The sequence below is a fragment of the Tigriopus californicus genome, chromosome 5 (genome assembly GCF_007210705.1).
Source record: "Tigriopus californicus strain San Diego chromosome 5, Tcal_SD_v2.1, whole genome shotgun sequence".
Taxonomy (NCBI): Eukaryota; Metazoa; Arthropoda; class Copepoda; order Harpacticoida; family Harpacticidae; genus Tigriopus; species Tigriopus californicus.
In genome coordinates this window covers 13,519,486-13,537,106 of record NC_081444.1, presented here as the reverse complement: position 1 = coordinate 13,537,106, position 17,621 = coordinate 13,519,486, and the positions used below count along the sequence as shown (strand labels likewise).

General features: G+C 46.1%; 1 protein-coding gene and 1 long non-coding RNA gene across 3 annotated transcripts in view; one reads left to right on the top strand and one right to left on the bottom strand.

Annotated features, from left to right (window-relative positions):
* Positions 1-17,406, bottom strand: part of LOC131880782 (uncharacterized) — a 47,438-nt gene extending 30,032 nt beyond the window's left edge. The window contains exons 1-2 of the mRNA XM_059227480.1: positions 15,801-17,406; positions 11,802-11,918 (exon numbers count right to left, since the gene is read on the bottom strand). Of these exons, the coding sequence (XP_059083463.1) occupies positions 11,802-11,918; positions 15,801-17,289 (1,606 nt within the window). The 5' untranslated portion in view covers positions 17,290-17,406. The remainder of the gene's footprint in view (positions 1-11,801; positions 11,919-15,800) is intronic.
* Positions 3,340-7,367, top strand: LOC131880790 (uncharacterized). 2 transcript variants are annotated; one of them, XR_009373294.1, is made up of 4 exons: positions 3,340-4,026; positions 4,713-6,001; positions 6,065-6,150; positions 6,214-7,367. It is a non-coding gene; the product is annotated as an uncharacterized LOC131880790 (long non-coding RNA). The 2 variants fall into 2 exon arrangements; XR_009373293.1 differs by having other exon boundaries at positions 4,713-6,150.
* Positions 17,407-17,621: the final 215 nt, after the last annotated feature.

The window sequence follows — 17,621 nt, the reverse complement described above, 5'->3', positions numbered from 1 at the left end:
CAGGAAAACGAAGAGGAAACCTCCCTTGGGCTTGGTTCGATTGAGAGATATAGAGAAGGACAGAGTAAATTAAGTGGAAACTCCAGGCACTTGCAAGACTGGAGGGACCAATGGGCAAATAAATCTTCAAAGGCCTTGCTCGTTTCGTAGGCCATCGCTTTGGAGTGGCAGGGTTCCGGGAGACTTGAAAAGGGGTCCGGCCGGATACGAGCCCACCCCAACGATTTTGGGTGTTCCAAAGTTTCTCTCGTTTCCCTCGCTTCTTTACACAAAGCAGATCCCTTGAGACCAGCCCAAGAATGAATGTAAGAGATGGCGACATCTCGCCCCCCGTTCCAAACATGAGGTTCAAAGGTTATAATCGTAGAATACATCTCGGTTTATGCCTCGTTGGTACATTGACCCACTCAAAGTAAGGCAAGAGCTCTTTGTTGCAGAGTGGTCTGAGTGGGAAAAGTTTGGTCTCGAACCGAACTTGGTCATGGTGCCTGCAATCGACCAAGTTATTGGGAATGTGAGCGAGGATTAACTCTGGTAAAGGAGGTTCATAAATAGAGAAACACACGAGGGATCTGTCATCATTCATGGATTTTCAATACCAGTCCCCTTTGGTGTTCGAGTGACACCCTTTAATTTGGGGGACCTTTTCCCCTTACTTTGATGAGGGCTGACAACCTTCCCCCCTGAGATTGGATTTTTTCATCCAATCTTTGCAAATGCTTTCCTTGGTAGGTGGTGTCTGTGAGTGAGTGAGTGAGGAAAGAATGAGTGAGTGGGTGAGTGAGTGAGAGCCCGTGGTAGGTGGTATGCGAGTATGCGAGTATGCATAGTCGGATAGACACGCAGAAAAGCCCAAAGAAGACGAGATTGTTGTGTTTGAAGTCTTTCTCTCTAGTGTTGGAGGGAAGAAGACGAAAAAAAAACTTCTTTGATGGTCTTTTCCTCCTCTAGTGGCATTCGAAGGAACGAACGAATGAACGAACGAACAAGCCAAAGAAAGAAGGAACGAACGAACGAACGAAAGAAAGAAGGCCCATACTGGTGAGTGGTGGGCACCAACTACATACCAACCACCCAACCAACTGGCTGGCTTACTTACTTACTCACTCACTGGCAGACTTGGGTGGGCGAGCATAAAAAGTCTGCTTTTATGGCCTTTCGTGTCACGATAAGAGATTCATTCGGAAAGGCCGTAAACGGAGACTAAAAGACCAACGAACAACAGTGGTATCCAATAAGCCATGGCTGGCTACAAGAAAGCAGACTCAGCCTTTATATCCTCGACGTCCAATGACAATACAATCTTACATCACCAAGGAGAGGCCTTCATGGCTCACAATGCCGAGCGCGGACTGACTTGGAGCACCCTGTATTATGTACTCCGAGGGAAAAGTTCCGAACTCGGGAGGACAATCCGGATTCCATGGTGCCTAAAAGCAAACAGCTCGAAACCGTCTTTTGAAAGGAGCTCGTTTTAATTAGTCCATACAGGGTGGGGCACAAAATGTCAAGAAACGAGAGAAACGGACGCGTTGAAGCTTTTTCCCCTACCACTACTCTAAGGAAATTCCTGCCATTCTGAACTAGCGAGCATTTCGCAAATGATTGGAAGGCAAAAAAACAGGAGAAGAAACATCCGGTAAACTTTCAAGAAGGGGAAAAACGAGCCGGGCATTCCAATTCGCCGTGGCCTCGACCTTCAAAGCCTCACTCGACCTTAGAGTCGAACAAACAGAAGGTCGTGAAGAGTAAATATTACCATTACTATTCACCTTTTAGGTACATTCAGAATGCAGATGCGTAAGTGCCTGAGGAGCGAATCCCGCATTGATCGTCATAATCAAGTATGACGTAGTTCCCGCTTATTCGAGTTATTCTAGTCACATTACTTTTTTTACGCCTTCATAAGCGGGTTCCAAAACTTCCAAGACGCGAAAAATGCTCAAGGGAAACTCAAAGAAACCTCAACTGACACAGGTGTGATGTCCTTGGGTCTCGGCTTGTTTCCTTGGAGTTCTGAGAGGAAAATCCACCACACGAAAATAGCTTTAATCCTTCGGATCAATCACTTCTAGGGGGGGGGATAACGCAAAAAACACATGTTTCTTCATTGAGCACCGATCTCTGACAATTGCAATTGAACCGTCGTCGACTAAGGTTGTTTGTTTCTGAGTCTGCTGCTAATCTGGATGTCTAGATCAATGAGTTGCTTTTCCTTCAGTTATCGATACAGGTCTCTGGAAATTTGTTACAAGTTCCTATATGGAGTGAATATAACTGGAAGTACGCCCGTGCGTACGCACAGAACGGCCGGCGCGAGGATTGATAGCGAATAAACTGGATTAGATTGTTGTCGGATCTGGTGAGCAATTCTCAGGCAATCTCAACGACATTGCCAACATTCCACACAACATGCAGAACGTTTTGCCCAGGGTTTTGAGACAAGTTCTTGAAAACTGCAGAGAAAAAAAAGGACTCGTAGCATGTACGTAAGCCGGTTTTAGTGTACTTGAGCAACCGCACTTAAGAGTATGGGCGAAACCCTACTTGATTTGCCCTTTAGAAATTGATCTGCATTCCGCACAAGTTAAAAGCACGATGTCAAGATTAGTGGCTACCTTGGTCATTTGAAATCAAGATCAGACTTCCCTCGAGAGTACCGCGTTTCATCCAGTGTTTGTACTAAATCAAAATCTGGCCCGTGATGTCATCCGTTCTTTTTAGCGCTTACTTTGCACTGAAAGGGAATGACAATACCCGCACTTGCCATTTCGTTAATCGGCCACGAAATCCACTCTACATAGTCTGATTTGAATTTGGCCAAGCTTGCCAAGCTCAATTCTCAGTCAGGCCTACTTCCTTTATGACTATAAATTAAGCATCCAGGAGGCCCAGAAACCCTATTGTGTTGGCAACGCTATATCCATGCTCTTAAATCAAATGTTTTCAAAGTTGGCACATTTTGGGATATTTTGTGGTGGAGACCGCACATTGGACCTCGAACTCCAAATTCGACCCGCCCGAGGACGGGATTGCAATGGAGCATAAGTCGAAACGACACTAACATCTTGCCATGCTTAACCAACTGAGAAATATCGTCTTCGTCTAGTTGGAAACTACTTGGGTCGAAGAAATAATAGGGTTTCATTTCGAGTTGGAACAAAGTCTGCTCCAAGTAGTGAAAGTACAATGACTAAGTAATCGGTTAGGTCTCAGAGCTTTATAGCTATTGTATTGACGACATCGGTTTGAACTGTTTAGGGGGATCAACAGTTTCGTCAGAGGGCTGTTTCTGGTTTCTGGATCTAGGGAATCAAAAGGGATATCCGTCATTGTTCCGGGAACAAAATGATCTTTGCTCTCGAGAGAACCTGCTTGCAGCCTTTCGTACATCAGAATCAATAACGGCTCAATCTCACATGAAAGGTCCAATGGTCTTTCTCGATAATGGAACGTTTTGAGTTTAGCAATCATTCGGCATTGCCATGGAAGAGCGATTGATAAAGAAAATAGAGAAAAAAAAAAGCTTCCTTGAGAAAAAACATACCCGAAACGACGCTTCTGTTTTCTTTCATATGTAAATTGTCTAGACAAGTCTAGGCCGCGATTCTCTGTACTGCAAAATGTGATGTTTGTTGTTCGTTTTGGGACACGGTCCACCTTGATTTGTGCCAAGAAAAGTGGGGAAAAACACCCACAAACAAATCACCTCAAGCTAAAGGAATCGCTGGATTGAAGTTCCACGAAAAGCGTCATCATTTGGGAACGATCCTCGGAGATCTGTCCAGAGCAGTGATGAAGAAATGAAGAAAGGTGGGATTGAATTTGTTCAATCAAGTGTGGTGAGCTTTCTTGGGGTTCCTTCTTTGTGGTCCAACATTCTCCATCATTTGGACAGAGCGTTGGACAATCGGTGGAGTTAAGTACCGCAGATGAGATGAGGACACGGAACGAGCTTTCCTCGTACTTGTACTTCGACAAGAGCATTACCCAACATTCCCGGGCCAGTAAGGACACGCCTTTAAGGTACAAGTACAAGTACAAGTGTTTTTAAAGCTGCCATATCTTTGACCTGGGCGCGGTCGTCTAATTACTACTACTCTGAGCCCTGAAATGGTGTGCCCATGTATGTTGTTGCTTTTGGGGGGTTAGATTCAAGCTCATTTCCCCTTTTCCAAGATCAATGGAACTCTTGACCTTGTTCTAAACCCAAACAGATCAGCGCTTTTTGTGCCCAATTTACTGATGTCTCCTCACTTAATTCCAAGTTTCCCCTGCCCATCACCGCATTCCAAACAAGCACTTACAAGGATAGATTCGATTCCATTGATCCAATTGCACGAACGTATTTGTTCGGATCAATTTGGGTTAATTCTGATGTACATGCTCCATCTGGATGGACCACAGACAGCCAGGCAGGCTGGCAGGCAAGCAAGCAAGCAAGCAAGCAAGCAAGCAAGCAAGCAAGCAAGCAAGCAAGCAGGGATGATGAAGGCTGTGGATCCAAATGGAACATGGAGAAATGGATGCCTGTGCCATCTCATCTTGAGGCCGTCGCAAACCCTTTTTCTCCATTTGTCGCATCGTATTTTCGTACAAAGCTCCCCAGTGACTTGCCATATTTCTGTCCCAGGATCCAAGGCCCTGCTTAAGTTTGCTTCTCCTACTACCACTCCTACTACTACAACTGCTACACCTCTTCGTTCCTTCAGCTCGACCGACTGGATTGCAACAGCAACAGCAACAACAACAGCAACGACGGCAGCTTGTTTCCATGTTCAAAGTGGAGCTGTTCTTTCCCTCTCAGAGCCCGCACCCGATGAAGCTCGTTGCGCCACGGCAACGAGTACAACAAAACTGAGACTGAGGCAAGAAGGCATGAAAGCAAGTATTTTAGAGAAACCTCTACAGATTATTTCCGGCTATTTTGCTGCCCTGACATTAATACAACAAGAAAGCGGAGGATCGATCATTGTCAATCGGAAGCAGGCATGAATTCGTCGATTGATGGAAGACATTCGGGTTTGAGGAACGTCCCACGATTATCCCTCACATGGACACAGTTAAAGGGGCGGACTCTCGGAGAGGGCTCAAGGGCTCCATTCAGAAATGAACAACGACCACAAAAGTTGGAACTCATCTTCATTTATGAGGGACCCAAGATCCAAAAAGAAGGTGCCTTCACTCAATACTTGGAACAAGTCCTTGGACCACAGGGGAGACAAGGTTGTATTTGCTCATCAAGAGCTGACAAATGAAACGATATGAGATGATCCAACTGGGGATTACTATGGCATGTCATTTCGACGAAGGAAACGACGATCCAAAGAGAACAGGGCTCCACCCAAGGAGCGTGGTCAATATTGTCCTTTAATGTGGCGAGGTAACGAGTGCTTGATTATCTGGCCAATTTCTGTTGGCCGTCAAGTTTGTCTTGCTCTCCTCTCCTCTCTTCTTTTCTCCTCTTCCTTGCTCTCGTTCCCCTCTTCGTCATCTTTCTCGAACCTTCGCTCGAAATTCCACCGACCTTCAAGGCTATCGGGCGTATCGGAATGACATTCGTTTCCTACTTCTTCCATACCCAATACTACTACTCTAGCTCCTCTAGTGCAGTATTGTGCCGTAAGTACTATATATATATACTCGTTCGTAACGTAGTACTCTCTCATTTCTGGTCAACTCGAGAGAAGTAAACACACGTCTCGAGAAACACTCTCCAGTCCAAGAGTCACACAACGTGTAATAGGACAGTACACAACTCTGGTCCAAGAAGACATACCCTTGTACTAAAGTCACTTTTTCGTCTGCTTCGTTTTCGTTTTCGTTTTCGTTTTCTTCCGTTCCGTTCCCTTTCTTCTTCTTTTCCATAAGTAAAAGGAGAACAGAGAGTCTTGGAACCTCAAAGGACTGAAGGTGTCGAGTCAGCAAAGATCTCGTTGACTGTCAAGTCAGCCAATTGAGTCGAGCAGCGACCGGTCTCCATTTAGTATGGGTTCATACGGTACCGAGACTGTGGAGTACTATGTTTTGCTTTGTGGTCTCTTATCCATTGCCTTCATTTCAGTGCCCTCTCAACAGAGATCTACCAACGGATAGACAGGGGCGTGGAGGCTCTCGGGGGAAAGTGGAGGAGAGCCCCTCCCTGTGCCAGTAAGTAGACTTCTTGTCTCAAAGTACATGATCTGCCAGCTCCTTGAGCCTTGTTTTTGTTAGTGCCGAACAAGGACCCTTCGGACGAGATGCCTCCCGCCACTTAATTCAATAACACCGAGGAGCCGGGCACAATCTGGAACGAACAAAAAGAAGGCCTACTTTCTCCTCCTTAAACTCAGTTTTCTCCGAGTTGTTTCTTACTCACTTCCAAGGGAGCACTGTCTGTCAAGAAATAAATGCATTAGGCTCTTCGTTACCTCTCGAGAATTGAGCATTATTATGGAAGACAACAAATGCAGCAGCAGCAGCAGCAGCAGGAGCAGCAGCAATACGTAGAGCAAGAACAAGAACACGGGCAAGAGCAGCAGCCCGCCGTCAATGAGGTGATCTGACATTAATTAGTTCTGTCACCACAGGCTTTTCCCATCCACTCACAACAATCGGGGCTCTTTCGCCCATCCATTGAGCTGGACTGGCTTCTGAGCCGATATTTACGTTATGCAGACAGGGGTTGCCGTTGACAAATGGGCCGGGCGGCTTTTGAGGACTCGACATTGAATTTAGCTGCCGAACCAAGATCTGGGCGAACAAGATTAAGGGCCCTTCCAAGAAGCCAATTGGCATTCGAAGGCACCACCATTAGGATCGAACACAAAACATCTGCCTCTGTTGAATTGCGTGAGACCATCGATAGACGACATCGATCGATCAATCGATCTGCTTTCCAACACGCATAAATTAAAGCCATCTCCAAACATCGAGAGACTTCAAAAGTACCTTTCATTAATGTCCATTCCAAATTGTGTTTGACACGAACGAGCTCCAAATTGAACAACAGGGTGACTAAATGCCGTCACGTTAGAAAACCAGCAATTGGTCTGCCCCATATGGCATTTTAGAGCTCGTCAAAAGACGAGCTGAACACTGAAGGAAAAACTAGCTCAAAAGCCTGAGAAGCATATGACAATGTTGTTTGTTGTCAAGTTCCAGTGGACCACGATGTACAAACAGCACTTTGGAGAATGTCAAGAATGTTGTCGCGGACATCTGCCTATCGTATATTAAATTTAGGAGAGGCTTGACAAGGTTTTCTAATGGAGACCGACGGGTTAGAGAACCCAGTTAGACCGAAGGCCAGGCGACAGATCAAGAGATGGAGTGCTTGCTCGAAGCTTCGGCATGTTCAGAGGATGCCTCAAGTCCCCTTATTTGAATTGACTCTCGAAATCGAATGATCACTTTGCCTCCACTTCCTATTCGCTTTGACCTTCTCTTCCCATCCTCCCTGGATGAGAATCAAGCTTGGATGAGACAGAAATGAGCTTGTTTCAAACACAAGGTACCACATGAGATCCCGAGAGCCTCCTAGTCTATTGGATTTTGTGCAACTTTCCGACGTACGAGAAATGATTCAGGTCACCGGATCTACCAGACAAAACAGTAGCCGACTGACGATATCGATTGGTTTCGCCGAAAACATCATTATCCGGCAGGAAATGACTGATATGAACTTGGCTTCTATCAACTCACCTTCCCTGGGTCCCCGACAAAGAATGGACGATTTCCATTCCAGGATAGCTTTTGTCCATGATTGTTATCCTATTCATGGATTGATTAGTATGCTTGCTCACAAGACCTGCTGGTCACCCTTCCTTCACTCGCGGCCTTTCCACGCCCAGGAACTATTGCGACTACCAATCCGAACCTCCTCCCAATGTTGCTTCATGGCCTCGATCAATAGCCTCGCTTACTCTACGTACTATGTACAGTACAGTGCATAAGAACATCAGATACAGGATGGCAACACATGGGCCAATGAAGACCCAAAGACGACGAGATGACGAGGGTGAGAAGGTCGTTGGGATGCTCACCGAACGTACACATGGTGCATTTGTGATGAGATGAAAGGCCAATATCCTCCCGTCCCTCTGAGCTAATCTATTTGTCATCAGATCTCGCGGCACTGGGAGAAATTATCGAGTCTGGCCCCTGCCCAAACCAGGCCCAAGTGAGCCACTACGAACAATCTCCATACATCACTACTACTTCATGCACAACCAGAACACGCGCACACGAGGAATACCTCCCCCTCCTCCTCGCTCTCGTTGGGTGTTGTCAGAAGTCAGACGAGCAATTATGCCCAGAGACATGACAAATTACCCAATGTCCACTGCATAATCCGGCCAAACCCCCTGTACCCACTACTACTCCTATAGGCTTCCAGGCCATTCATGGGCAGACTGTCCTAACTACATAAACGGGTATAGTAGTACTTAGTCTATGAAATATGAAACTCTGTCCGTGAACAAACCCGTTTTTTTCGTAATTAAAGATCAGGTGCTGGAATCATCCGAGAACTTCTCCAAGATCCTGGCTAGTGACGAGATGGATGAGCTCAAACCCATCCGCGAATAGCGTCGATTCGGTTACGTAATCAGCATGCGTTTGGTTCTCCGCTGAGGCAGAAACCAAAGTCAGCCAGAAAAACTGAATGGTGGAGGGTATTGTACATACATACTGAACGTACATACGTGGTGCACATGTTGACAAATCCTGTGTTTGTCTGTGTATACAAGACGCGAGTAAGAATTGCCAAATAATGCCAAAGAGCGGTCTCTGAATAAGGCAATGACTGGCTGACTGCTATGGAGATGCTAGTAGTCCATATCTCCGGTACAAATATGTACTGAACGTGTGAGTGTGTATCCCTCCTTGAGCTCCCAATAAGGCTATCGATGAACGAAATTAAAGGCAAAGTATCGCTTCATCAATCCCGATCACAGCAGGTTGGAAGAGTCCGAAAAAGTCGGGATGGGTTGATGACTTTCCCGTGTCTCAAATGTCTCGAGAAATTCACGGGGGAATTGACACGTTTTGACACCCAGAACAAAAGGCCATCAAATTCTTGGCCGCATCCTTCCCTCCCTCCCTCTCTTGCTTCCTCCCTCCTCTTTGTTTTGTTTTGTGTATCCGGTGTGGGCCAAATATCTAATGGTCGGTGGCCAAATCTGCTGACGGAGACGCCAGAGATCCTATGTTGTGGGTGTGGAATAATGCATGGGTTGCCAAGGAAATTTGAGGCTCGTTTGCATCAATGATCCACTGACAGGTTGCGGCTGAATGGCTGCCAATTTTTGAAAGCCTCTTAACCACAACAGAACCGCCGTCGGTGTGACACAATGTCAACATTGATGGAGAAGACTTAGAAGTTGTGGCATAGCCCAGAGAGACTGTTGAACACATATCTACTCTCTTTCAGAAATACAAAAAGAAGGATACTGTACAAGTCTAACACTTGTCAGAATGTGAAGCCCATGCTGAAAGTTTCCACATTCACTTAAGTATTTTGTAAAAGTTATCACTTAGACACTCCGTGAAGCATTCAGGCGTTCAAACTTCACGGTGTGACTCTCAAAGTCATTTTGAAATAAAATGGGAAATTGAAACGCGTCATTCACTTTTTGAATGAGCTTCTTCGATAAACACAATCCTAGTCGCCTGAAATGAATCGAATTTTCCAGGTGAAAGCCTTCACGAGGACACACCCAAGATCGAATAACTGTCCTGAAACGAATGACCTTCAACCGGGGGACATGTTTGAGGGCAAGCACATCATTGCCTCCTCTTGTTCAAGTATTCATTCATGTCGTTGAGAAACGATGGCTCTCGATCCAAGATTTTGAAACCCTGATACACAGGATGTATGTAGATAGTACCTATACGGTATGTTGAACGAAGTTTCCTTTTGCCTAAGCTAATTCCGGGACCCCATGTCCCATTAGGAGATGTAGTTTGGAGAGAGAAAGAGACAACAAGAGAGAGTAGCTGAAATGGACCTGAAAATTTAAAACGACACTAAGAACTCATCATCGGACCAACATATGCACGTACACAGCAATTCGAACTCGAACGTACACACACATACACAGAACTCGAGAGTAATCAGATTAGAGATGAGGATAAGATCGTAGATATTCATGCGGAAACATGAGCATGCCACGGAATATTGGGACAGATATTTTAGCAACGATGATGTCAAGGGTATCTGTCCAAGCAACGCGAACACAAACAGGTATGAATGTAGTAATAGTAGTAGTAGTGGTAGTACGTAGTTGTTGCTGTTGTTGCTCCTCCCCTTGGGATTCAACCCTCGGGACCAGAAACGGCTTTCAAGGTTACTAACCCAAGAGCCAAAGCACGCTTTCTCTTTGGTGTCCTCATTTCTTTGAATGGTATTTAATTGTTTTGGTGGATGGCTCAGTGGGGAACTTGAGGGGATAAGCTAGGTTCGTTTGTTTGAGTCAAGGAGCCTCAGTGTGGTGGTTGTGGATGGTGTTCCCGTGGCAAAGTTTGGCATGTGACAATATTAGACGGCTTACGGTATACGTATATATTCATATATTCATGTGGACTTTTTATATGTATATATATATATAGAGAGAGAGAGAGAGCGCGAGAGAGTTTCATGGGTCTGGGTTCACATAGAGATCATTTCTCGCCTTATTAGATGTTTAAATGACGAATGAACGAGTGAATGATAAATAAATAACAAGACCCAACAAGTTCGAAAGACGAGAGACAGGAGAATACAATACACAAATGCTGCTTCTTTGTTTGTGGTGTGTAAAGAAATATATGTATAATAGGAGCCTCAATGCACCAATGCACCAATGAATGCACAGAAGCTGCATGGGCGCACAGGCGGAACAACAGAAACGGAGGAGAGACTCGTTTTGGAAATATCAATTAGAGCAGTTGGTGGGCAAGTAGCTCACTCACCCATGAGCAGATCTGACCATGATGAAGCTGATCATCATCAACTTGATGATCATAAAAGAGAAACAAACTAGTGTAATGAAAACAATGAGGAATTGTTGTTGATGCACTCCTCCAAACAGCCTCTCGTTGGAATGCCATGTTCCCATGAGGGCCTGGAGACTGGTCGTTTGAAACACTTAGTGAAAGTGAACAGAAAACAATTGTGTGTAGTAGAATATCACCATTTTGGTGTTGATGTTCGCCCTAACTTTGACAATTCCAAAACAGCTCACCCTGTAATTGGAGTGAATGCCTCTTTGCCTAGCCGTCAAACAAGTGCACAGGGCTGGTTTGGCGTGGTTGCCTCTAGATATATATACATATATCAATGATTGCAATAACATGTGAGAAATATGTTTTCCAGAGCTAGAGACTTGACAATATATACAACTGTACAAGATTCCTCTTCTTCCAAAGAAAATGGGAAGACAACTTTGGTATACAAGTTGAAGTTGGTTCTTCTTGTTCCCATTCAGAATAATACAATTCCCATATACAAAGACACAATCCAATCTCACTTTACAGCTTGCGTGATGATGAAGTTGGCACGGAGGAATGACAAAACGGCCAGAGATGAATGGCATGACATCAAAAATTAATGAAAGACTCAAAATAACAAGAACGAGAACAGCAACAGTGACATCAACAACAATGTCTGTTATCATTTGTTTTTTTTCTGGAGTGTCTGATAATGCGATATTTGCTGATGTGAAAACCCTTCTATCTTTTTCTATTTCCCAAGCCAAGCGTTGGAAAATAAATCAAGAGCAAAAGGCTGCTGCTAGCAGAAAGTGAAGGTGAGAATTGTGTGGTTTGATTGGGGAACTCACTGTCTCCTAGAAGGCCAAGGCCCAAGGTCCATACCCCCACGACCGACATGGCGCCGGGAGGGTAGGCTGGGTTCAAGAGGCCATAAGGGCTGCCTCGGTCGATCCCAATATCTGTTTCTGTAACAAAATGAGACCCAAATTGGCGAAGGAGAGCGAGAGAAAGAGAAAAAAAATGAGACGGAGGGAGTGATTGAGTGCATGAGAGTGAGATAAATGAATGCTAAATCATATGAAGATTGTAAATATTGTCTTTCAAGAGGGGTAAGCGCATTTGGAACTGGACTAGTATGCTCTAAAGGAGCCCGGATCATGGACTGACTTGGGATGAGAAACCGAAACCCCAATGAACAGACGAAGCCCTTGTTTGATGAGATTGCACTGATATTTGCTTTTGAGTGACAGAGACACGGCTAGATCAAAGGTGTGTTGGTGCTTAAGTGTGAAAGAGCAAGAGAGTGAGTGAGATACCTGACAAGATGAATCTGTGGTGTTTCAAGATGCTTTTTGAATCTGACCAAGTTAGCACCTTGTGCTGTTCAATGGAACAGGGTGGCATGGGAAAGTATTAGTGGCTTGATAACAGAAATATGGCTAGCAAACGGGCACAGTGAGAAGTCCCAAAGAAAATCCAAAACCAGTTTAAAAGAACTCTTGTGTTGTTCCATTCATCAATTGAAATGTCCAAAGAGGCAACTTCTGAGGTCAGGTTTCAATAACACCCATATTTGAGGCACCGGTAAGCAGGTCTGCGCTTGAGTGCATTTAAGGAGCTTTCTTGCACATTCCAATCAACACACATCGCTCCAGGCACACATGTTGGTGTCCTCAAGAGCTCTTGATCTGTTGATATTGCGGGAAAGAGCTAGTCTGTGAGTCTGTCCGTCCATTAGTGAGCGAGTCATGCAGTGAATGCGGTGGCAATGAGCATGTGCTCATGAGCTGTCCAAGGAAAAGATCTTTATGTTTGGCTAAGCTGTGGCTCTTTTAGTGCGAGAAATGCTTGAGAGGCAAATCCATTTAATGCAGTCCGTCATACATGGTATGCTCAATCTATGGTGTCTTTGTTTTGTATCATAAAAGGGTGCACGGAAATTATGACTGAGCATGCTTGCTTGAATTGAGACATCTCACTCTCATCAGCTCTCTTGCTTCATAAGTGATAAGCTTATTTTTAGTAAATATTGATTGATTATGCATTTTTTCATGGAAATCGTACTATGATGCGTCAAGAGCTTTAAAAGTCAGACATGACGGGTAAATTTTAGAGCACAAAGCGCCAAAACGAGTATCGATGGGTAGTGTACGCTGTCGAGTGAATGGAAGAGATTTCGGGTCAAGGAAAGAGAGTAGCAGTAGTGTCAATAGTAGTGTTGCCGTAGCTCGATTTCGAATCTCAATTCAGGAGCCAGTTCCTCGTCCTCTTCTACCCCGAGGGTATTTGCCTCGTTCTCGTTTTCCAACTCGAGAGGATAAATCATGTGTTTCTGCGCCGTCTCGAGAAAGTAGTTGGAGACAAACAACAGAGTCTGCGGCTCCGTTTGCCAAGGATGGATCAAAGGACGATTCTAGCCCCAATTCCGCCAGGTTCGCGTGGTTTCCACTAAAAAGAACTGCCAGGATGCAAATGAGGATGCCTTGCGTTGATCCTTTTTGGGATTCATTCGGAATGAATTTTTTAGGTGTTCCTTCAAAGACGAGTGAGTGTGACTTGAGAAAAGTTTCCTCGAGCCCTCTTCGTGTGAAATTTTCCGCTCCATTTTTTTCCCGAGCTCCCCTTCATATTGAAAGCGATCTGGAAGGCACGGATTCAATTCTTTAACCTCGAGGTTCCATCCACTTATGAATATTTGACTCGACTTCTACTTCCTCTTCTTCTTCTTCTTCTTCTTCTTCTTCTGCTTCTTCTTCTTCTTCTTCTTCTTGGATATGAGAGAGAAAGAGCAAGATGGAAGATTCCATTCAAATTTTCAAGATTAATCCCAATCTTCAGTACGCCTCCAAACATATTAGATTTGCCAAACACAATGAATGTCATAAAGAAAATACACTTCAGGACTGACTGACATGAATGATGTGTGGGATTGTCGTCGAGGCTCGTAGCTCTTTGTTTCAATCAACAAAGGTTGATCTCATTCAAACCAAAGGGAACATGGCACACGGCCTTTACAAAGGCCAAACATTTTGATTGAGGTGCCTCAATGTCACAATCCTATAATTACTAAGCTGATGTGCGACGGGGTAGAGAAGGTCCGTTGTCATGTGTCGGAGTGTTTAGACGAAATCGAATCAAGCAGGCTTGGGAGGGTCATTCGAGAATTCGATGCAGAGCCAAACTAGGAGATTAGACGAGGCCGAAATTTGACATTTCAAGAAGGGGAGTAGCATTTTGAAACGAGTCAGACGGGAGGATGGTATGCTTGCAGGTTCTAGTGTCTTTACTAAGTCAGGGGTCGATTCATTAGGTACGTGTTCCAAAGAGGCGGGAAAATAATGGCCATTTGTTTACTAGTTGGGGATGCATTTAGAAGGTGAAATATGATTGCAAGATCAAGTGGAGGCCGATGCTTCATGAATGTAGGCTTGGCGAAGAAAAGAAAATGTTTTTCCCATGACATAGAAGAACGGCAATCTTGAACAAAACATCTACATTCAAAGATGCCCAGTACAACAAGTGTGGCAGAATCCACTGGACTTTGTTTTGGAAGAATTACACTGACTGTGTTTAACTTCAAACCCTCATTGATTTCACAATCACAATTCACAATTCACACTCAAAATGGTCGTCGCCCTGAGCATGTGCTTAACGGTGTGGGGTTCATTAACGAGGGTGGCCATAGAGCAGCCTTTGGGGAGCGAGCAACAGCGCCAGCTTCAGTATCATAATTCATAACAAGCAGTCGATGATGTCTTTCCTGGATCATTATTCACAAGGAATGGAGAAAAGGTGAAGTGAGGCGGGCGAGCCGTGGCAGGGAACCAAAATGCTTTTATCAACAAGGGCACTCCTTCTGGATTCATTCACGGGCGAGTGTGAGAGTTAGGGATTCGTGGAGAGGGGGGGGATCAGTTTGAGAAGGAACACATGAACATGGTGCGCATCCTCATGAACTCTGGCGCTGCCGTCGGATTGAGGATTGAAAGAGGCCAAGTCAGTAATCGTCGTGGTGGATCGAGGGGTCTTGTTGTTCTAATGAGGTTAGATCCCAGGGCCGTCGGGCCGGCTGGGCAAGGATCTCGGTTGAACTGGTTGTGGTCGAGTGGTAATAACGGTGGGATCTCAAGTACAAAGAAGGAAAGATGAACACCATAGAAGAAGAGAGAAGTGGGAAGAAGAACAACTAATGGGAGTTTGACTACTTCTTTCTCCAACCATCAAGATTTCTATCCAGATGGTTTTATGGAAAGAAACTTGAGCTTCTAAGGTGGATGGAGAGATAGTGGAACATTGTTGGAGTCGATTTGAGATGCTGGAAAGTGGTATAAAGGAGGGTCAAATGCGAGCTGGAAGGTTGGGAGGGAGGCAGGTGATGCAAGATGTGGAATGCGGGAGCGTGGTTCGTGACCCTGGATTCGGTGGTCGAAGTAGCAAATTCAAAACTGTCTGGAAGTTCTCCATCTAATGGAAAAGAATCCCAAGGTGAGGTCAAAGCCACAAAACAAGCATACGGAGAGTGTAGAAGACGGATAAAAATCGACGAGTCTTTTTTAAATATTAGGAAACCAAAACGGATTTGTCTCTGTGTTCATGAAAGCTGATCTGTGATGAAAACCAAAAAGAGACGCATTGTGTGTTTGTGTTGAGTAGAAAAATCGATATGGTGATTTCAAACAAACTGGGAAGGAGGGAAACAACATAAACAGGAACAACAAAAGTGTTGGTTCATCAAAAGGCTTCATCTTCTCGAATGGAGAATTGGAAAAGAAATTGAATGATTTCATTATGGACTTGAGGCCTAGGTACAAATGGAAACAAACATAGGGATACTGATGGGGTCTTACCTTCCGAAGCGGTGCTATTGGCCATGGACACCCTCCGGCGGCCATTGGGATTCAGAGGTGCAGCCAGGGATGGAGGGGTCAACGAATTTGACCCGGAGGAGGCTGCCCGTGGCGCACCCATGCCTCTGACCGGATGGGGACTGCCGCGTGTCACGGTATCACTGCCAAATTGTGTTTCACATTCGTTGGAACGCAGAGGTTGAGCACTCTCTTCGTCCTCACTGGTTATCACTGTGGTGGGGGGCACGATCTTGGGCGGTGCCAAAGTTGTTCGAGTCTCCCCCATGAGGGGTGAGGCGGGAGTGTTACTGCCATTGGCCCCGTGGCCCCCGGCACTGGCCCCGTTCCCTGTTCCGTCGCCAGCTCCCCCGCCTCCGCCTCCGCCTCCACCACCTCCTGCTCCTCCCCCGCCGCCCCCGCCGCCGGCCTGACTACTGACTGACAATCTCGAAGCACTATGAGGCACGGCGAGTTTATTGGCCGTGGCTGAAAGCATACTCGCGATGCCATTCCTTGCCTTGAAGCCATTGGCCTGAAGCTCTTGGAATCTGTTGCGAATCTGGTCGGAATCCACAATAAGATGTTGCTGACTAGGTACGGAGGAGCGTCGAATGGCCTCTTTTTGTCGCAAGGCCTCCTTGTAGATACGGTGATACATGAACAACATCACCACCACCGGGACCCAGAACGTCAGGGCCGACGAGAGAAGAGCGTAGGGCTTGTTCACCCGGAATATGCACTCGTGGGGGTTGGTCTTTCGCCACTCCTGGTGCTGACTGGTCGTGTACCACCCCAAGAAGATGGGCAGAAATGAGATGAGCGTGGGGGCGATCCAGGCGATGCCGATCATGATGGAGGCGACCTTCACCGTCATGTGCGAGGTATACTTGAGAGGCTTGACAATGGCGTAGTATCGATCCACACTGATACAACAAAGATGCAAGGTGGACACCGTGGAGAAGTGCACATCCAGCGAGTTCCAGAGATCACATATCCGGTAGCCAAAGTTCCAACGACCCGTAATTTCCACCGAGGCATTGAAGGTCATGGCGAAACAAGCCACAAACAGATCGGCCACTGCTAAGGACACGAGGAAGTAATTGTTGATATGCCGAAGCTTGTGGTAGCGGAACACGCTGATCACCACCAACAGGTTACTGAAAATGGCCAACACAATGATGAGAATGAGAATGGTGGACTTGACGCCGTGCATGATGTCCATGGTGGGGTCGTACGGGGCCCCCGTGCCTCCCTCATGCTGAAAGGTCCAATTCAGGTCTAGAGAGCCATTGGGGAAGGTGGGTGGCATGGTGTAATGGTGATGATCTCCATGGACCCAGACCCCGCTCTCTCTCGTGGATGGAATCGTGCCTAAATCGAGGGTCTCGTTGCCCAGAACGGTCATGGCTGTGGAGGATATGCTCATCTCGGCCGCGCCACTCTCCAAGCTAGTCTCCACTTCCTGGGGCAGACCCCGGTTGGAGGCCATACGAAAGGCACTTCTCTGACCTTGACCTTGGTAGGTCTCGAATTCGTTGAGGCCGCCAGGACCGGTGCCTCCGCCCCTGGCAGATCCGCCTCCTCCTCCTCCTCCTCCTCCGCCCCCTCCTCCCTTCCCGCCTCCTCCGCCGCTGCCAACTGGAACCAGACTCATTGTGCCGGTCTCCAGTTCGTATTTCTTGCTGCCACACTTGTCCGGGCCATCCTAATAGAATGTCGGGCTTACATTTCTCGGCACGCTCTTCGAGACACTTCAAAATGGACCAAGCTCATCCAAGACAGAGCAACATCATGGTCTTTCGCAATCGTCCTCGGCACCCA